General features: G+C 47.9%; 1 protein-coding gene across 5 annotated transcripts in view; it reads right to left on the minus strand.

Moving 5' to 3' along the window:
• The window catches only part of IQANK1 (IQ motif and ankyrin repeat containing 1), a 173,937-nt gene that overhangs the window by 92,410 nt on the left and 59,856 nt on the right, over positions 1-21,671 (minus strand). For all 5 annotated transcript variants that reach the window (XM_034763813.1, XM_034763811.1, XM_034763810.1 and 2 more), the window contains 2 exons: positions 10,399-10,563; positions 9,670-9,861 (listed from right to left, as the gene is read on the minus strand). In XM_034763813.1, coding sequence (XP_034619704.1) covers positions 9,670-9,861; positions 10,399-10,551 — 345 coding nt within the window. In that variant the 5' untranslated portion in view covers positions 10,552-10,563. The remainder of the gene's footprint in view (positions 1-9,669; positions 9,862-10,398; positions 10,564-21,671) is intronic.

A 21,671-nucleotide genomic window follows, 5' to 3' on the forward strand; every position in this document is an offset into this window, starting at 1 on the left:
GTGCATTAACTGAGGACCTCCAAAATATGGAACAATATTTCCGGAAATGAGGCTCAAACATGTGACTGAGTAGGGAGTATTAACCTAGTAATGTTGCATGGGAGTTTTACTAGTTTACTGTCTTCTGCTAACACGGGATGTGGCTCCATTTCCCTGCGGTGCTGCACCACACTAGATGGGGATGGAAAATAAGGGGATGATTTCACTGAGGGATGATATTTGACAGCCAGCACGGAAGTGAACCCGACTGCCCTTCATAACCTGAGCCCAGGAGAGGGTTGGGACAAAGGCTGGAGGAGGGGTTGGGGGTGTGGCTGGGGGAGGCGGCAGGAAGAGGTTTCAGTTTGGAGCTGGCTGGGGAGACGGGGGGAGGGGGGAAGGCCCAAAACCCAGGTCTGGGCTCCCCACGCCCCAAGGGGGACCTGACTGAGGGGTCGTTTTCTATACCTACAAACTCTGTTTAGACTGTGTTCCTGTCGTCTAATAGAAGCCTATGAAGCCTCTGTTCATTGACTAAGCCTTAGTCAGGGGCAGGCTATCAGATTCATAGATTCATAGATTATAGGACTGGAAGGGACCTCGAGAGGTCATCGAGTCCAGTCCCCTGCCCGCATGGCAGGACCAAATACTGTCTAGACCATCCCTGATAGACATTTATCTAACCTACTCTTAAATATCTCCAGAGACGGAGATTCCACAACCTCCCTAGGCAATTTGTTCCAGTGTTTAACCACCCTGACAGTTAGGAACTTTTTCCTAATGTCCAACCTAGACCTCCCTTGCTGCAGTTTAAACCCATTGTTTCTGGTTCTATCCTTAGAGGCTAAGGTGAACAAGTTCTCTCCCTCCTCCTTATGACACCCTTTTAGATACCTGAAAACTGCTATCATGTCCCCTCTCAGTCTTCTCTTTTCCAAACTAAACAAACCCAATTCTTTCAGCCTTCCTTCATAGGTCATGTTCTCAAGACCTTTAATCATTCTTGTTGCTCTTCTTTGGACCCTTTCCAATTTCTCCACATCTTTTTTAAAATGCGGCGCCCAGAACTGGACACAATACTCCAGCTGAGGCCTAACCAGAGCAGAGTAGAGCGGAAGAATGACTTCTAGTGTCTTGCTCACAACACACCTGTTAATACATCCCAGAATCATGTTTGCTTTTTTTGCAACAGCATCACACTGTTGACTCATATTTAGCTTGTGGTCCACTATAACCCCTACATCTCTTTCTGCCGTACTCCTTCCTAGACAGTCTTTTCCCATTCTGTATGTGTAAAACTGATTTTTTCTTCCTAAGTGGAGCACTTTGCATTTGTCTTTGTTAAACTTCATCCTGTTTAACTCAGACCATTTCTCCAATTTGTCCAGATCATTTTGAATTATGACCCTGTCCTCCAAAGTAGTTGCAATCCCTCCCAGTTTGGTATCATCCGCAAACTTAATAAGCGTACTTTCTATGCCAATATCTACGTCGTTGATGAAGATATTGAACAAAGCCGGTCCCAAAACAGACCCCTGCGGTACCCCACTCGTTACGCCTTTCCAGCAGGATTGGGAACCATTAATAACAACTCTCTGAGTATGGTTATCCAGCCAGTTATGCACCCACCTTATAGTAGCCCCATCTAAATTGTATTTGCCTAGTTTATCGATAAGAATATCATGCGAGACCGTATCAAATGCCTTACTAAAGTCTAGGTATACCACATCCACAGTTTCTCCCTTATCCACAAGACTCGTTAGCCTATCAAAGAAAGCTATCAGATTGGTTTGACACTATTTGTTCTTCACAAATCCATGCTGGCTGTTCCCTATCACCTTACCACCTTCCAAGTGTTTGCAGATGATTTCCTTAATTACTTGCTCCATTATCTTCCCTGGCACAGAAGTTAAACTAACTGGTCTGTAGTTTCCTGGGTTGTTTTTATTTCCCTTTTTATAGATGGGCACTATATTTGCCCTTTTCCAGTCTTCTGGAATCTCTAACTTTTCTAAGTGATTTTTAACTTGTTCTTTTTTTATTTTATCTGCTAAACCTTCCCATTAGCATTCACTAGGTTAGGCATTCCTTCCGACTTCTCGGTGAAGACCGAAACAAAGAAGTCATTAAGCATCTCTGCCATTTCCAAGTTTCCTGTTACTGTTTCTCCCTCTTCACTAAGCAGTGGGCCTACCCTGTCTTTGGTCTTCCTCTTGCTTCTAATGTATTGATAAAAAGTCTTCTTGTTTCCTTTTATTCCCGTAGCTAGTTTGAGCTCATTTTGTGCCTTTGCCTTTCTAATCTTGCCCCTGCATTCCTGTGTTGTTTGCCTATATTCATCCTTTGTAATCTGTCCTAGTTTCCATTTTTTATATGACTCCTTTTTATTTTTTAGATCGTGCAAGATCTCGTGGTTAAGCCAAGGTGGTCTTTTGCCACATTTTCTATCTTTCCTAACCAGCGGAATAGCTTGCTTTTGGGCCCTTAATAGTGTCCCTTTGAAAAACTGCCAACTCTCCTCAGTTGTTTTTCCCCTCAGTCTTGATTCCCATGGGACCTTACCTATCAGCTCTCTGAGCATCAGGAAGGCCAGGGCTTTATAAAGCTGTGAGCAAGCAACCAGGGAGCAGTTTCGAGAGGGAGTTGGGAAGGGGGCGAGGTACACTTGCCATTCTTTAAAACCTTTAAACTAAACTATAATTAAAACTTCTTGATTTAAACAAAAACCCTGTCATTTTTCCCACAGTATTCTTGCCGCCAAGTTAAAGAAGTATGGGCTGGATGAATGGACTGTAAGGTGGATAGAAAGCTGGCTAGATCGTCGGGCTCAACGGGTAGTGATCAATGGCTCCATGTCTAGTTGGCAGCCGGTTTCAAGCGGAGTGCCCCAAGGGTCGGTCCTGGGGCCGGTTTTGTTTAATATCTTTATTAATGATCTGGAGGATGGTGTGGACTGCACTCTCAGCAAGTTTGCAGATGACACTAAACTAGGAGGCGTGGTAGAAACGCTAGAGGGTAGGGATCGGATACAGAGGGATCTAGACAAATTAGAGGATTGGGCCAAAAAAAACCTGATGAGGTTCAACAAGGACAAGTGCAGAGTCCTGCACTTAGGACGGAAGAATCCCATGCATGCTACTGACTAGGGACGGAATGGCTAGGTAGCAGTTCTGCAGAAAAGGACCTAGGGGTCACAGTGGACGAAAAGCTGGATATGAGTCAACAGTGTGCTCTTGTTGCCAAGAAGGCTAACGGCATTTTGGGCTGTATAAGTAGGGGCATTGCCAGCAGATCGAGGAATGTGATCGTTCCCCTTTATTCGACATTGGTGAGGCCTCATCTGGAATACTGTGTCCAGTTTTGGGCCCCACACTACAAGAAGGATGTGGAAAAATTGGAAAGAGTCCAGCCGAGGGCAACAAAAATGATTAGGGGTCTGGAGCACATGACTTATGAGGAGAAGCTGAGGGAACTGGGATTGTTTAGTCTCCAGAAGAGAAGAATGAGGGGGGATTTGATAGCAGCCTTCAACTACCTGAAGGGGGGTTCCAAAGAGGATGGAGCTCGGCTGTTCTCAGTGGTGGCAGATGACAGAACAAGGAGCAATGGTCTCAAGTTGCAGTGGGGGAGGTCCAGGTTGGATATTAGGAAAAACTATTTCACTAGGAGGGTGGTGAAACACTGGAATGCGTTACCTAGGGAGGTGGTGGAGTCTCCTTCCTTGGAGGTTTTTAAGGCCCGGCTTGACAAAGCCCTGGCTGGGATGATTTAGTTGGGAATTGGTCCTGCTTTGAGCAGGGGGTTGGACTAGATGACCTCTTGAGGTCCCTTCCAACCCTGATATTCTATGATTCTGTGATTAACCTCGGCAGCTGTAGGTGAGAATGCAGGCAGAAGCCCAGCAGCAGAGTGGGGGCTATCCTGTTTATTGTGCTCAGTGTAGCATGTATGATTACCTGCCCTGTGGGCGGGTGAGGTATGTGTGCATTCGGTGCAAGGAGCTCCTGGCTCTCAGAGACCACATAAGGGCTTTGGAGGCCAGGGTGGCGGAACTGGAGAAGCTAAGGGAGGCAGAGAGGTATGTTGATGAGGATTTGTCCCACCTCTGGTCAGACAGCCCTTGCGCTGTTAAGGAGGATGAAAGGCTCAGGGAAGGAGAGCAGTCAACGGGAGCAGAAGGAAACCTTCCCATAGTTGGGACCCTCCTTCCAGATGGTGTTGGAGTATCCTCTTGCACTGAGGTTATCTCTCGGGCGAGGGAATTCCAGTCACTAGGAAAAGGCAGGTGTTAGTAATGGGAGATTCGATCATTAGAAACATAGATAGCTGAGTTTGTGATGACCGGGAGAACCGTATGGTGACTTGCCTGCCTGGTGCAAAGGTTGCGGATCTCTCGAGGCATCTAGATAGACTTATGTGTAGTGCTGGGGAGGAGCCGATTGTCGTCATACATGTAGGTACCAATGACATAGGGAAAGGTAGGAGAGACGTCCTGGAGGCCAAATTTAGGCTGCTAGGAAAGAGACTGAAATCCAGGACCTCTATGGTAGCATTCTCAGAAATGTTTCCAGTTCCACGCACAGGGCCAGGTTGGCAGGCAGAGCTTCAGAGTCTCAATGCGAGAATGAGACAATGGTGTAGGGAGGAGGGGTTTAGATTTATTAGAAACTGGGGAAACTTTGGGGATAGGGGGAGCCTATACAGGAAGGATGGGCTCCATCTAAACCATAAGAACGGCCATACTGGGTCAGACCAAAGGTCCATCTAGCCCAGTATCCTGTCTGCTGACAGTGGCCACTGCCAGGGGCCCCAGAGGGAGTGAACCTAACAGGTAATGATCACGTGATCTCTCTCCTGCCATCCATCTCCAGACTCTACAGCACTGCACTGATGGAGCTGGACGCGGCACTGAGGCACTCCCCACAGCCTATGGTGCCACCACCTGTTCCAGTAGTGCAGAGTGCTCAAAGGTGGGCGCCAACACCCGCACCTGTAGCAGCATCAGCAGCACCGACCACTTCGGCGCCAAAACCACTGGTACACCATACCATTTCCTACAACACAAGAATCTACTTGTCTCTTTAACGCCGCAATCTCCACTATTCAGCACCAATTTCTCTCTGGTATGCACAGTACCAGGCCAACCTGCTTCACCATTGGCTCCTCCGCCTAGTGAGGAGAAAGATAATGAGGAGGGGGATGCCTTTTTCTCAGACCACTCTTCTCCCAGCCAAACTACTACACCCTTAGGCCCACCCATGCAGACTAAATCCATCCACAAGATGGGCACCCAGTCCTGGTATGATCACCTATGGCTACCCTTTTCCCACACAGTGGCCTTATTGGGACCCTGGGCAGCATACAGGGGACAATACCCCAGACCCTCAAGTTCCTACAGGGAAAAGATTAGGACTTCCCCACCAGCCTCAGTGTAGTACCATCAGTGCCCCCTGAGAAGAGCTTTGAGGAACAGGAGGAAGCCTTGGAACAGGAGACAATGCCTCCAGCCAACATTTCCTCTTCCTCCCCAAACAAGGCTATAATGCCTCCACCGTCTACAGCTGCTGCTGATTTCAAACACTTTGAGGGGCTGTTCAAGAGAATCTCAGATTCCCTAGAGATCCCTCTATAAGACGTCCCACAATCAAAACATAAATTACTGGATATTCTACACACCTCATCTGCATCAAAAATAGCGCTTCCTATAAATGATGTGCTGATGGAACTAGCCAAAGACATATGGCGGACCCTGGCAACTATACCACCCACCTGCAAGAGAGCAGATAAAAAGGGGATGGACTTTTTATTTTCTCACCCAGCACCAAACTCTCTAGATGTTGAAGCAGTCTATCAGTGTGGTAAACAACATAATTTCAGATCTGTGCCATGCAACAAAGAATGGAAGCGACCAGACCTTTTTGGCCACAAGGTCTACTCATCAGCCACTCTGCAATTCTGGATTGCCAATTACGCCACATTGGTGGCTAAATACAACCAATCAATTTATTCTAAATTAATGGACTTTATTGATTGTATCCCAGAAGACAAAAGGGAGCAATTCAAAACCATCATATCCTTTGATGTGGCAGACGTGGCAGCACGCTCCTCTGTCACTGCTATAGTCATGTGCCAGTGTCATGGCTCCACCTATCTGGCTTCCCCAGGGAGGTGCAATGCATCGTGGAGGACCTCCCCTTTGATGGCCAAAAGCTGTTTGCAATAAAGACGGACGAGACCCTCCACATCCTGAAGGATTCTCAGGCAACCCTTTGTACTGTGGGTATATAAACACCTGCAACGTGGAAAAAAACAGGGTAGATTCTGTCCTTCCTAGTGCACAAGATCTTCCCCATACACATAAAAACGGAGGCAATATGATTCACGACAGAAGCAGAGACCTCCAAGGCATCAATGAGCTCCACCCATCAGCATCCCAACAACCCTTGTCGAAACAACAATTTTGAGGATTTGCTCGAAGACCTGAACAACCTACCCCATTCATCAGTGCTCACTCTATCTCTGACCATCCCCCATTTTGGATACTGTTTGACCCCTTTCTATTCAGCTTGGAAACCCACCACCATGGACAAATGAGTCTTAGAAATAATCCATGCAGGCTATACAATACTGTTTATTTCCACGCCCCTTACCCACCCTCCTTCCCCGTCCCTCTTCAGGGATGCTTCTCATGAACAGCTTCTATGGCAAGAAGTAAAACACCTCTTGCATCTGGGTGCTGTAGATATGCCAGAGGGTAGGGATAGGATACAGAGGGACCTAGGCAAAATGGAGGATTGGGCCAAAAAAAATCTGATGAGGTTCAACAAGGACAAGTGCAGAGTCCTGCACTTAGGAAGGAAGAATCCCATGCACCGCTACAGGCTGCGGACCAACTGGCTAAGCAGCAGTTCTGCAAAAAAGGACCTAGGGATTACAGTGGATGAGAAGCTGGATATGAGTCAGCAGTGTGCCCTCGTTGCCAAGAAGGCCAATGGCATATTGTGCTGTATTAGTAGGAGCATTGCTAGCAGATTGAGGGAAGTGATTATTCCCCTCTATTCGGCACTGGTGAGGCCACACCTGGAGTATTGCGTCCAGTTTTGGTCCCTCCCATTACAGAAGAGATGTGGGCAAATTGGAGAGAGTCCAGCGGAGGGCAATGAAAATGATTAGGGGGTTGGGGCACATGACTTACGAGGAGAGGCTGAGGGAACTGGGCTTATTTAGTCTGTAGAAGAGAAGAATGAGAAGGGATTTGACAGCAGCCTTCAATTACCTGAAGGGGGGTTCCAAAGAAGATGGAGCTCGGCTGTTCTCAATGGTGGCAGATGACAGAACAAGGAGCAATGGTCTCAAGTTGCAGTGGGGGAGGTCTAGGTTGGATATTAGGAAACACTATTTCACTAGGAGGGTGGTGAAGCACAGGAATGGGTTACCTAGAGAGGTGGTGGAATCTCCATCCTTAGAGGTTTATAAGGCCCAGCTTGACAAAGCCCTGTCTGGGATGATTTAGTTGGTCCTTTACCTGTGGACTCAGGGCTTAATCTTTTGCGGGTTTACGGGGTCTCTAACCAGCGAAAGAGCCCCACCCAGCAATACCCCACTCAAGCTCCACCTATTAACAATTACCAAAACAGAATGCACATGCCATACACACAACGCTCACCACTCCCAACAAGACAGATGAACCCTTCCTGATGGCCAGCCAGGATCAGGTCCATCTGGGGGACTCCAGCCTCTGCACGGTGCCACTGGCAGAGTGCCAAGGTCTGTCAGCTCCGAACCTGGGGCTGTTTCTTGGAGTTGGTTCCCTTAGAGCACCCCCTTTCTAACCCTAATATTCTATGATTCTATGATGAGGCAATTTCAGATGGGATTAATTGTTCTCCCTCATCTGCCTGATCTTCATCGCTCTCCTCCTCCTGTCTCTAGCATCTGAGGCTACAGTAATTGACCAGTCTGGGAGAAAGGGATCTAGTCCTGGGGTGGGGAGTGGGAGGCAGTAGACACTGGCTTGCAGGTATGGGATCGCATGCCCCATGGTGTCCAGTAAGGCCAAGGTCAATAGGCATATGGACATTGCACTGGTAAACACAACAGGGGGCCTATGAGATTCATGCCATTTCCTATCCCCATAGAAGGGAGGGAGCATGAGCAAGTGGGAGATGAGCCCCTACTGTGCATTGACTGTGAGAATGAAAAGGAGTACTCCTGCTCTGAAGGTAGGGCTAAACTTTGAAGTGTACAATGTCCCCTCCACTCTGGTATTGATGGAGTTGGTACTGCTGACACTTATCATCTGCAGTACAGAGGTCTTGGTGACTGGTGGTCTAGCCAGCCTCACCTTCAACCTGTCTAACAAAGACGACTCCAGTACCCGGCCTATAGCTAAATCTCTTGGTACCATATATGCTCTAGGTACTGACAGGGACTGCACTTATGAACTGGGTACCAATGAACAAGTTACTTAAGCGATTAGTATATTGAGGTTGACGCTGGAGAAAGGGCAGTCCACATGTTTAGTGGGTATCACTGGTACATGTTTAACTGTTAGCACAGATGCAGCAGAGGGACTTTTGTCAGGCTATTGGCTGTTCTTTGATTGTTGAGCCTGAGATGACTAAGACACTTACAGACTAACAAATAATTAATTAATAATACTAAAGAGCTTGTCTACATGGCAAGTTAACATATGGGAAGCCAGGATGTGAATCTACAGTGCACTAGTGTGCTCTACTTCCACACTAGCTTGCCATGCATTATCTCACTGCATGGCCAAGTCCTAAGAACTTTAACACTAATGCTCGCAGAGAAGCAGGTGGACACTGCAGGGATTCTGTCTCACTACCAGGGGGTAGCCGTGTTAATCTGTATCCACAAAAACAACAAGGAGTCCAGTGGCACCTTAAAGACTAACAGATTTATTTGGGCATAAGCTTTCGTGGGTAACAAACCCACTTCTTCAGATGCATGGAGTGAACATTACAGATGCAGGCATTATTATATTGAGTGTCAGTATAATAATGCCTGCATCTGTAATTTTCACTCCATGCATCTGAAGAAGTGGGTTTGTTAACCCAAATAAATCTGTTAGTCTTTAAGGTGCCACCGGACTCCTTGTTGTTTTTGTCTCACTACCATTAGTGGTAGGAAGGAACTGAGGGACAGTAGGGCACCTCCATACTTGATGGCCTTGGGTTGGGGGGAGGCAAGGACATCCAGAGCACAGGCATGGCCCCAATGGATTCTGCTGGCCAAAAAAGTCCAGTCTCATATGCATGGTACACATGTGCACAAAGGCTACAATCCATGTGGACAAACACATGAAGAAACCACTCTATTACTGTGCTGGGGATTCTGCTAGTGGAGGATTTAACACAGCCCCTCCTAACTATTTACCACCTTGGAGACCTCTCCCACATGGATATCAATTCTGGACCCCCAGTGGACTGTCTTAGGGGTTAATTACCTACTAAGAATTGATCCTATCCCCACTACAACAAGTAAGGCAGTATGAGTTGAGTACTGAAGTGCAATTAGACACACAGCACATTAGCTGACCCCGCAGTCTAGCCAAGCTATCTTTCATAACATTGTTTATACAAGTTGCTGTGAGTCTTGTTCTATTGAATCTCAGGCAGTTCCCATTTCAGTTGTGGCCTGTTTTCTTCCACCACCACAATTTCATACCTTGCAGTTGGGATTGGCTCCATTTTCTATCAGTAGCTTGATAGCGTTGGGGTGGCCACCTCCCGCTGCCTCTAAAAGGGGTGTGTTCCCATTGGCATCAGTGCACTCCACCATGTTGATGTGATTAGAGAGACGCATGGCCTTCCCTTTTTCATCGGTACCCACACCATTCTTAGTATCCAAATCTGACACCTGGATAGAACCAGACAAATGGAGAAGATAAACATGGAGAATGGGAAAAGAATGCCTTCTGCTCTGGGTACCCCTAGGAATTATGTATTAGCTGAAAGATTAGTGAAGAGAGATTTTTTGATACAGTTTATTTACATTGTGAAGTTTCAGGTGTTTTCCAGACACACACAAAGCATACTCCCTGCATCAAAGAGCTCATGATCAAAGCAGGCAGAAAGAGATTAGAGGCAGGAAGAGACAAACACAGCATGATGCAACCCAGATGCATGGCAAACACCTTACTAGCTCCCTACTTCATTTGTGTTTTGTCCTTTGTTACCTAATGAACAAGTCTCTGAGGGGAGGAACCAGGAGGCTTGGGGCCTCTTGCATAAAGCCTGTTTCAGAAGGAACCATTTCTACAGCCTTCAACAATGGACTATGATCCAAATCAATAAATTTGGAAATGAACAGAGCTCACAGAAAAGGACATGAGGTCCCTCCCTTTCTTATGTGTATTCCATTTCCTATGGAACCTCTCTCCTCCCAAGTACTAACTTCCTTTAGCACAGCCTTCATCTCTTCCACATCCCCATCAAATGCCGCCTCCAGCATCCGTTTCTTCCTTTGTTGTATTTCTCGCTGTTGCTTCTTTTTTTCTTCCTCTTTCTCTCTCTCCCGTTCAGCTTCTTCCTGCTCTTTCTTCACCATCGCAATGAAGGCCTGCAATAAAACAGTCATTGCAGCTCAAAACTCAAAGGGACTCTCAGCCATGTGCACCAGAAAACAGAGGCTCCAAGCACCCACATGGAAAGGGAAATGGGCTGAAGTAGGGTTGCCGACCCTCCCAGATTGGCCAGGAGTCTCCTGGAATTGGCCTCAATCTCCTGGTGACTATTAAAGGCAATCCGGGAGATTTTAATAGGCCAAAGTCCAGTTGGCAGCGCAGTGAGGCTAAGGCAGACTCCCTACCTGCTCTGGCTCTGCGCAGCTCCCGGAAGAACTGACATGTTCAGCTCCTAGGTGCAAGGGCGGCCAGGGGGTCTCTGAGCGCTGCCCCCGCCCTGAGCGCTACCAATGGGAACTGTGGCCAATGGGAGCTGTGGGGGCAGTGCCTGCAGGCAGTGTGCAGAGCCACCTGGCCACTCCTGAGCCTAGGAGCCAGACATGCCGTCCACTTCCAGTAGCTGCCCGAGGTAAGCACCACCTGGCTGGAGCCCGCAACCCTTTCCCCCTCCTGCACCCTTACCCCAGCCCTGATCCCCCTCCCACACCCAAATTCCCTCCCAGAACCTGCACCCCCTCCCACACCCAGCCCTGAGCCCCCTCCCACACCCAAAGTCTGTCCCAGAGCCCGAACCGCACACCCCCTCCTGCACCCCAACCCTCTGCCCCAGGCTCAGCCCGGAGCCCCCTCCCGCACTCTGAACCCCTTGGTCCCACTCCCCAGCCCAGAGCCTGCACCCCCCCCTGCACCCAACCACCTGCCCCAGTCCAGTGAAAGTGAGTGAGGGTGGGGGATGGCGCCTCGGAGAAGGGACTTGGCAGGGGTGTTGGGTTTGTGCGATTAGACAGTTGGCAACCCTAGGCTGAAGATGGTTTCTCCGTTGTTATGATAATTATAATAATTAAGTTATTATTATAATATAATTATTATAATAATAACAACAACAGAAAATGTGGACATGGCAGAGGTGCTTAATGACTTCTTTGTTTCGGTTTTCACCAAGATGGTTGGTGGTGATTGGATGTCTAACATAGTGAATGCCAGTGAAAATTAGGTAGGATCAGAAGAGGCTAAAATAGGGAAAGAACAAGTTAAATATTACTTGGACAAATTAGATGTCTTCATGTCACCAGAGCCTGATGAAATGCATCCTAAAATACTCAAGGAGCTGACTGAGGAGATATCTGAGCAATTAGCAATTATCTTTGAAAAGTCATGGAAGATGGGAGAGATTCCAGAAGACTGGAAAAGGGAAAATATAGTGCCAATCTATAGAAAGGGAGATAAAGACAACCCAAGGAATTACAGACTTAACTTCTGTACCCGGAAAGATAATGGAGCAAATAATTAAGCGATCAATTTGCAAAAATCTAGAAGATAATAAGGTAGTAAGTAACAAGTCAGCATGGATTTGTCAAGAACAAATCATGTCAAACCAACCCGAAAACTTTCTTTGACAGGGTAACAAGCCTTGTGGATGGGGGGAAGCGGTAGTTGTGGTATATCTTGACCTCAGTAAAGCTTTTGATACTGTCTCACATGACATTCTCATAAACAAACTAGGTAAATGCAACCTAGATGGAGCTACTATATAAAGTTTGTGGATGATACCAAGCTGGGAGGGGTTGCAAGTGCTTTGGAGGATAGGATTAAAATTCAAAATGATCTGGACAAACTGGAGAAATGGTCTGAAGTAAATAGGATGAAATTCAATAAGGACAAATGCAAAGTACTCCACTTAGGAAGGAACAATCAGTTGCACACATACAAAATGGGAAATGACTGCCTAGGAAGGAGTACTGCGGAAAGGGACCTGGGGGTCATAGTGGACTACATGCTAACTATGAGTCAATAGTATAAGACTGTTGCAAAAAAGCAAACATCATTCTGGGATGTATTAGCGGGAGTGTTGTAAGCAAGACACGAGAAGTAATTCCGTTCTACTCCACGCTGCTTAGGCCTCAATTGGAGTATTATGCCAAGTTCTGGGTGCCATATTTCAGGAAGGATGTGGACAAATTGGAGAGAGTCCAGAGAAGAGCGATGAAAATGACTAAAGGTCTAGAAAACATGACCTATGAGAGACGATTGAAACAATTGGGTTTGTTTAGTCTGGAAAAGAGAAGACTGAGCAGGGACATGATAACAGTTTTCAAGTACATAAAAGGTTGTTACAAGGAGGAGGGAGAAAAATTGTTTTTCTTAACCTCTGAGGATAGGACAAGAAGCGATGGGCTTAAATTGCAGCAAGGGAGGTTTAGGTTGGACATTAGGAAAAACTTCCTAACTGTCAAGGTGGTTAAGCACTGGAATAAATTGCCCAGAGAGGTCGTGGAAGCTCCATCATTGGAGATGTTTAAGAGCAGGTTGGACAAATACCTGTCAGGGATGGTCTAGATAATACTTAGTTCTGCCACGAGTGCAGGGGACTGGACTAGACAACCTCTCGAGTCCCTTCCAGTTCTATGATTATTTATAATGCAGCAGCAGTGCCATGTTGTGCTACGCTATGTACACAATCATAACATAACAAAGAGACCCCGCCTGCCTCTAAGAGCTTACAGTCTAAATGTACAGTAAGAGACATCTGAATGATACAATAGACAGGGATGCACAAAGTAACACTGAGAATTACAGTTTTCACAGGACAGCATGATACAGGGAGAAAAATTCTGATGTTAGAGAGAGCTTTAATTAAGCAGATAAAGACATAAAATCCAATGTCTAGAAGTTGAAATTAGACAAATTTAAATGGAAAATAAGGCACACATTTTAATAGGATAATTAAGCACTGGAACAGATTACCAAGGGATGCGATGGATTCTCTGTCACTTGAAATCTTTAAATCTAGATTGAGCATCTTTCTAAAAGAGATGCTCCAGTTCAACCACAAGTTACTTAAGAACATAAGAATGCCCTTGCTGGGTCAGACCAATGGTCCATCTAGCCCAGCATCCTGTCTTCTAACAGCGGCTGGTGCCAGGTGCTTCAGAGGGAATGAACAGAACAGGCAATCACTGAGTGACCCATTCCCTGCTGTCCACTCCCAGCTTCTGGCAATCAGAGTCTACGGACATCCAGAGCATGGGGTTTCATCCCTGACCATCTTGACTAATAGCCATTGATGGACCTATCCTTCATGAACACATCTAGTTCTTTTTTGAATCCCGTTGTAGTTTTGGCTTCACAATGTCCCCTGGCAATGAGTCCCACAGGTTAACTGTGCATTGTGTGAAGACGTACACAAGTTATGAATCAGTGTATGAATCATGAAGTGCAATTCTATCTCTTGTGTTTTGCAGATCAGTCTAGAATCAGATATGGTCCCTTTTTTCCAATCTAATTTATGAGATACTGAGATGCTACTTCAGGGGTGTGCAAACTTTTTGGCCTGAGGGCCACATCTGGGTATAAAAATTGGACGGTGGGCCATGAATGCTCATGAAATTGGGGGTTGGGGTGAGGGCTCTGGCTGGGGGTGAAGGCTCTGGGGTGGGGCTGGGGATGAGGGGTTTGGGGTGCAGAAGGGTGCTCCGGGCTGGGACTGAGGGGTTGGGTTGTGGGAGGGGGATCAGGGCTGGGGCAGGGGGTTGGGGCATGGGGGGGGTTCTGGGGTACAGACTCCAGGCGGCGCTTACCTCAAGTAGCTCCCAGAAGCAGCGGCATGTCCCCCCTCTGACTCCTACGCGGCGGCACAGAGCCGGCCATGTGGCTCTGCACGCTGCCTCGTCCACAGGTGCCGCCCCTGCAGCTCCCATTGGCCACAGTTCCCAGCCAATGGGGGCTGCGGGGGCGGTGCCTGGGGAGGGGGCAGCGTGCAGAGAGCCCCCTGGCTGTGCCTACGTGTAGGAGCTGGAGGGGGGACTTGCCTTTTGTTCCGGGAGCTGCGCAGCAAGCCCCCGACCCCACTCCCCAGCTGGAGCACCAGAGCGGGACAAGCCCCTGACCTCGGTCCCTGGCAGGAGCTCAAGGGCTGGATTAGAAGGCCTGATGGGCCGGACACGGCCCACGGGCCTTAGTTTGCACACACACACCCCTCGTGCTACTTCTTTCATGTACCCCAAGCTCCAGGAAAGAGGCCCTAAGCCCCACCTATCTAAGTGCGACTATTATTTCTGCAGCAGTTTGAAGCCTTCAGGGGTTGGACTTTGCCAGTTGAGAGAGCTCAAGCTTTTCTAGGAAAGCTGCTATCTTTGCTCCAAGGTCTCAACTTTCATTTTAAAAATGAAGTTTCTAGCTTTATGGTTGTGAAGACAATCTTCAAAATATGCCCCAACTTTAACCAACTCCATGAAGTCTGTCTGAGTCTGCAGGCAGACTGAAAAAAATGGTTACCTACCTCTTGGTAACTGTTGTTCTTCGAGATGTGTTGCTCATGTCAATTCCAAGTAGGTGTGTGAGTGCCGCATGCAGTCACCGGAAGTTTTTTTTCCCCTAGTGGTATCGGTAGGGTCAGCTCTGGAGCCCCCTGGAGTCATGCTTTCATGGTGCCGTATATACGGCCCTGCTGACACCTCTCCCCCACCCCCCACCTCTTCAGTTCCTTCTCACCAGCTGACTCCGACAGAGGGGTAGGTTGGTGGGTCTTAGAATGGACGTAGCAACACATCTCGAAGAACAACAGTTTTGAAAAGGTATCTAACCGTTTTTTCTTCTTTGAGTGCTTGCTCATATAGATTCCAAGTAGGTGACTCCCAAGCAGTCCCTAGGAGGAGGGGTCAGAGGTCACGCAGCTTTCATCACTGATTCATGGACTGAAGTACTGCCCTGCCAAATGTGGCATCATCTCTGACTTGCTGTACAATAGCATAATGCAAACTAAAGGTGTCATAGACGACCATGCTGCAGCTCTACAGATTGGGACCTGTGCCAGAGAAGCTGCTGCAAACGTCTGAGCCCTAATGGAGTGTGCTGTCAGTGCAGGTGCATGTATCTTTGCCAAATCATAGCACGCACGAATACAAAGATGTGACCCACAATGAGATTCTCTGGGATGACACCGGGCAGCCCTTCATTCTGTCAGTTATTGCTACAAAAAGCTGAGTTGTCTTCCGAAACAGTTTTGTCCTTTCAATATAAAAGGCCAACGGCCACCTAATGTGCAGGGAATGGAGTTTTCGCTCTCGGCTGTTGTCATGCGGCTTTAGGTAGAAAACCGAGGAAAGTGTCTTGGTTTGTGTGGAATTGTGATACTACCTTCAGAAGGAAGGCTGGGTGAGGCTGTAGTCAAACCTTGTCCTTACAGAACATCATGTACAGGGGCTCAGATGTGAAGGCTTGAGTTCAGAGACCCTCCTGACTGAAGTGATAACCGCCAGGAAAGCCACCTTCCAGGATAGCTAGAGCAGTGAACAAGTCACTAGGGGCTCAAACGGGGGTCCCATTAATCTTGATTGTACAAGATTGAGATCCCATGCAGTGATTGGTTGTCGCATTTGGGGGTATAACCTGTCCCGCCCCTTGAGAAAAACAGCCAACAATTGGGTTAGCAAAGATTGATTGGTCGGCCACCCAGGGCTGGAACGCCAAAATCGCAGTCAAGGGAACCTTCATGGAGGACCCTGACAGCCCTTGCTGTTTTAGGTGCAACGAATAGTCCAAAATGTAGGGTATTGATGACTGCAAAGGTGAAGTTCCCTTCTGCATTGACCAGATGGAAAATCTTTTCCACTTAGCCAGGTATGTGGCCCTAGTGGATGGTTTCCTGCTGCCAAGGACCTCTCTAACAGGTCCTGAGCATGCCAACTCCAAGGGGCTTAGCCATGGAGTTTCCATGCTGTGAGGTGGAGAGACTTGAGGTTGGGATGTTGAACACGGCCGTGGTCCTGTGTGATCAAGTGTGGAACTAGGGGCAGGCTGATTGGTGTCTCCACCGACAGGTTTAGGAGTGTAGTATACCAGTGCTGACATGGCCAGGCTGGAGCTATCAATATCAAAGGTGACCTTTCCTTCCTGACCTTCAGCAGAGCCTTGTGAATTAGCAGGATGGGTGGAAACGCATAGAACAGATGGTCCTTCCAGGGCAGGAGGAATGTGTTTGCGATCGAGCCCCGGCTGTGATTCAGGAGGGAACAGAACTACAGGCACTTCCTGTTGTGTCTTGTTGCAAACAAGTCTATGTGGGGAACTCCCCACCTTTGGAAGATGCTGTTCACAACGTCCAGGCAAATAGATCACTTGTGGTTGCAGAAGGACCGGCTGAGATGGTCCATCAACTCGTTTTGGGATCCTGGAAGGTAAGAAGCTTCGAGGTGTATCAAGTGGGCTATGCAGAACTCACACAGATTGAGGGCTTCCTCACACAGGGGAGAGAAACGTGCTCCACCCTGTCTATTTATATAAAACATCGCTGTTGTATTGTTTCTCATGACCAATAAAGATTTTCCCTCCAATAGGGCTTGAAAGGTCTAGCAGGCCAGGCGTACTACTTTTAGCTCTCTGACATTGATGTGGAGCGAAACCTCCTCTTGGGACCAGAGGCCTTGAGTCCTCAGCTTCCCAAGGTGAGCTCCCCACCCCACCCCTGACCCATGTGTAACTAGAGATAGTGCAGGGTGAGATCTTGAGAAAGGAGCCCTTGCGCAGACCATTCATGTATTGAGCCACCACAGGAAGGCCTCGACTACCAAAGAGGGGAGCACAACCACCTTGTCCAAGTGGTCTCATCTTGGGCGATACGCTAATGCCAGCCAAGACTGAGGAGGCCAGAGCCACAGTCTTGCTTGCTGAACCACATACGTACATGCCGCCATGTGCCAAAGAAGTTTCAGGCAGTTCTGTGCCATGATAGTAGGGTAGTAGTGCCTGAGGTCCTCTATGATGTAGAAAATAGCCTGGAAACGAGACTCCGGGAGCAATGCTCTGGCTTGCTTTGAATCCAGCACAGCCCATATGAACTCTATCCTTTGAGTGGGAGTAAGGGTCAACTTTTATGTATTTACCAATAGGCCTAGCCCAGGGGTGGGCAAACTTTTTGGCCTGAGGGCCACATCTGCATATGGAAATTGTATGGTGGGCCATGAATGCTCACAAAATTTTGGTTTGGGGTGCAGGAGGGGGTGAGGGCTCCAGCTGGGGGAGCGGGCTCTGGGGTGGGGCCAGAAATGAGGAGTTCAGGGTGCGGGAGGGGGCTCCAGGCTGAGGCAGGGGGATGGGGTGCGGGATGCGTGGGTGAGGGCTCCTGCTGGGGGTGCGGGCTCTGGGGTGGGGCTGGAGATGAGGGGTTTGGGGTGTAGGAGGGTGCTCCAGAATGGGACCGAGGGGTTCGGAGGGCAGATGGGGGATCAGGGCTGGGGCAGGGGGCTGGGGCATGGAGGAGGTCAGGGGTGCAGGCTCTGGGCAGCGCTTACCTCAAGCAGCTCCTGGTAGCAGCAGCACGTCCCCACTCCAGCTCCTATGCAGAGGTGCAGCCAGGTGGTTCTGCACGCGGCCCGGCCGCAGGTGCTGCCCCTGCAGGTCCCATTGGCCGTTGTTCCCAGCCAATGGGAGCTGCGGGGGGTGGCGCTTGAGGCAGGGGCAGTGTACAGAACCCCCTAGCTGCCCCATGCGTAGGAGCTGGATGGGGGACATGCCGCTGCATCCAGGAGCCGCGTGGAGCCACAGCATGAACAGAGCGGGGCAAGCCCCCAACCCCACTCCCAGGCTGGAGTGCCGGAGCAGGCCAAGCCACCGACCCCAGTCCCTGGCAGGAGCTCAAGGGCCAGATTAAAAGGTCTGATGGGCGGGGCGCGGCCCGTGGGCCGTAGTTTGCCCACCTCTGGCCTAGCCTTATCAGGTCCACGTGCTCTTCTATCTGCGCCCTGGTGTGTCCCTTGATCAGCTGGTCATCGAGGTATGGAAACACCTGTATACTTTGTTTCCTCGGGAATGTGGCAACGACTGCCATGCACTTGGTGAACACGTGAGGGGCCACTGACAGGCAGAAGTGGAGGACCATAAACTGATATTGGGTATGGTTCACTATGAACCTGAGGAACCTTCTGTGATTTGGGATTACTGATATGTGAAAAGGATTGATACGCATCCTTCAAGTCGAGGGTGGCATACCAATCCCTTGGATCCAAGGCAGAAATGATCATGCGGAACCTCAGCTTCTTCATGAATCTGTCCAAGATGGGTCTAAGACCACATCTGGCTTTTGGGATTAGAAAATAGTGGGAGAAGAGCCCTTTGCCCTTTAACTCCCAGGGGACCTCCTCTACAGCTCCCATTCTTAGGAGCATCTGCATCTCCTGTATTCAGAGTTGCTCTTAAGGGTCCATGAAGAGGGACGGGGAAGGGGTGTGGGAAGGAGGGAGAGAACTGAATTGAAGGGAATATCCCAGTCCAATCAGGCATAGCACCCACTGATCTGAAGTAATCTGGGCCCACGCACAATAGAAGTGGGATAAATGATCCAAAAACCACAGGTAAATCCAGGATTTGGATTTGAGGTAAATCCAGGATTTGGACTGGTGCTTCACTTCCGGGGGCACCCTCAAAAGTTCTGCTTTGACCCGAGGACTAGCGAGTAGTGCTGGGTCCTTAGGAGAAAGGAGCAAGAGGGGGCCTTCTTCTAGAGTTTCTGCCCGGCTTCTACTGTAATCTTGCCTGGGCAGTATTTCATAAAAACATGGCAGGGATTGAGGTTTGAAACGTTTCCTCTGTGGTGCAGGGGTGTGGAACCCCAAGCATTTTAGCGTGGCTCTGGTGACTTTAAGGCAGTGGAGTTTCGAGTCTGTCTGCTTGGAGAGTAAGGCTGGCCCTTCAAAGGGAAGGTCCTGGATTATCTTCTGGACCTTGTGCAGGAGGCCGGAGGCCTGCAGCCAAGAACTCTGTCTCATGGCCACCGGTGATGACATGGAGCAGGCCACTGAATCCACCACATCCAGAGAGGCCTGCAATGAGGCCTTTGCCACCATTTTGCCCTCTTCCACTAGTGCTGAAAATTCTACCCTGAAATCCGAAGGTACCAGCTCCTTGAACTTTGACATGGCCTGTCAGGATTTGAAACTTTACCTACTGAGGACCGCCTGCTGATTTGCAATGCAAAGCTGGAGCCCCCTGATAGAATATATTTTCCTACTGAAGAGGTCCAGCTTCTTTGCATCCTCTGAGATGCTCCCAGTTCCACGCACAGGGCCAGGCAGGCAGAACTTCAGAGTCTCAATGCGTGGATGAAATGATGGTGTATGGAGAAGAGGTTTAGATTTATTAGGAACTGGGGAAACTTTTGGAAAAGGGGGAGCCTATACAGGAAGGATGGGCTCCTCCTAAACCAAAATGGAACCAGATTGCTGGCACTTAACATTAAAAAGGTCGTAGAGCAGTTTTTAAACTAAGGGCTGAGGGAAAGCCGACAGGTGCGGAGGAGCACATGGTTCGCACATCCCTTAGGGGAGGATCTATTAATAGAGAATCTCTATGTCCTAATGAGGATGAGAGGATGGAAAATGATAAACTCCAGGAAGGATCTGATTAGAAATAGTCAAATAAAAAAGAGTCCCATTCAATTATATTGTGTAATGGCAGACAGCTAAAAGGAGACAAGTTTTTAAAGTACTTATATACCAATGCTAGAAGTCTAAATAATAAAATGGGTGAACTAGAGTGCTTCGTATTAAATGAGGATATTTATATAATAGGCATCATAGAAACTGGTGGAATGAGGATAATCAATGGGCTACATTAATACCAGGGTACAAAATATATCAGAAGGACAGAACAGGTCGTGCTGGTGGGGGAGTGGCATTAATGTGAAAGAAAGAGTAGAATCAAATGAAGTAAAAATAGTAAATGACTCAAACTATACCACAGAATCTCTATGGTTAGAAATTCCATGCTCTAATAATAAGAATATAGCGGTAGGGATATATTACCGACCACCTTACCAGGATGGTGAGAGTGACTGTGAAATGCTCAGGGAGATTACAGAGGTTATTAAAATAAAAAAATCAATAATAATAATGGGGGATTTAAATTTTCCCCATGTTTACTGGGTACATGTCACCTCAGGACAGAATGCAGATATAAAATTTTTTGACACCTTAAATGACTACTTCTTGGAGCAGCTGGTCCTGGAACCCACCAGAGAAGAGGCAATTCTTGATTTAGGGTACGTCTTCACTACCCGCCATATCGGCGGGTAGCAATTGATTTATCCGGGATTGATTTATCATATATCGATCCCCGAACGCACTCCCTGTCGACTCCGGAACTCCACCGGAGCGAGCGGCAGTAGCAGAGTCGACAGGGGAGCCGCGGCCGTTATTCACGTAGCTGAAGTTGCGTATCTTAGATCGATCCCTCCCCCACCGCCCCCAGTGTAGACCAGCCCTTAGTCCTCAGTGGAGCACAGGATCTGGTCCAAGAGGTGAATATAGCTGAACCGCTTGGTAATAGTGACCATAATATAATTAAATTTAATATCCTTGTAGCAAGAAAAACACCACAGCGGCCCAACACTGTAGCATTTAATTTCAGAAAAAGGAACTACACAAAAATAAGAAGATTATTTAAACAGAAATTAAAGGGTACAGTGCCAAAAGTGAAATCTCTGCAAGCTGGTTGGAAACTCTTTAAAGACATCATAATAGAGGCTCAATTTAAATGACAGGTTTCAGAGTAGCAGCCGTGTTAGTCTGTATCCGCAAAAAGAAGAACAGGAGTACTTGTGGCACCTTAGAGACTAACAAATTTATTAGAGTATAAGCTTTCGTGGACTATATGCATCCGAAGAAGTCGGCTGTAGTCCACGAAAGCTTATACTCTAATAAATTTGTTAGTCTCTAAGGTGCCACAAGTACTCCTGTTCTTCAATTTAAATGTATACACCAAATTTAAAAAAACATAGTAAAGAGAACCAAAAAAGAGCCACCATGGCTAAACAACGAAGTAAAAGAAGTAGTGACAGGCAAAAAGGCATCCTTTAAAAAGTTAAATCCAAGTGAGGAAAATGGAGAGGAGTATAAACACTGGCAAATGAAGTGTAAAAATACAATTAGGAAGGCCAAAAAAGAATTTGAGGAACAGTTAGTCAAAGACTCAAAAAGTAATAGCAATTTTTTTTTTTAAGTACATCAGAAGCAGGAAGCCTGCTAAACAACCAGTGGTCCCACTGGTTGTT

This window comes from Trachemys scripta, chromosome 2 (genome assembly GCF_013100865.1).
Source record: "Trachemys scripta elegans isolate TJP31775 chromosome 2, CAS_Tse_1.0, whole genome shotgun sequence".
In the NCBI taxonomy this organism is placed as follows: Eukaryota; Metazoa; Chordata; order Testudines; family Emydidae; genus Trachemys; species Trachemys scripta.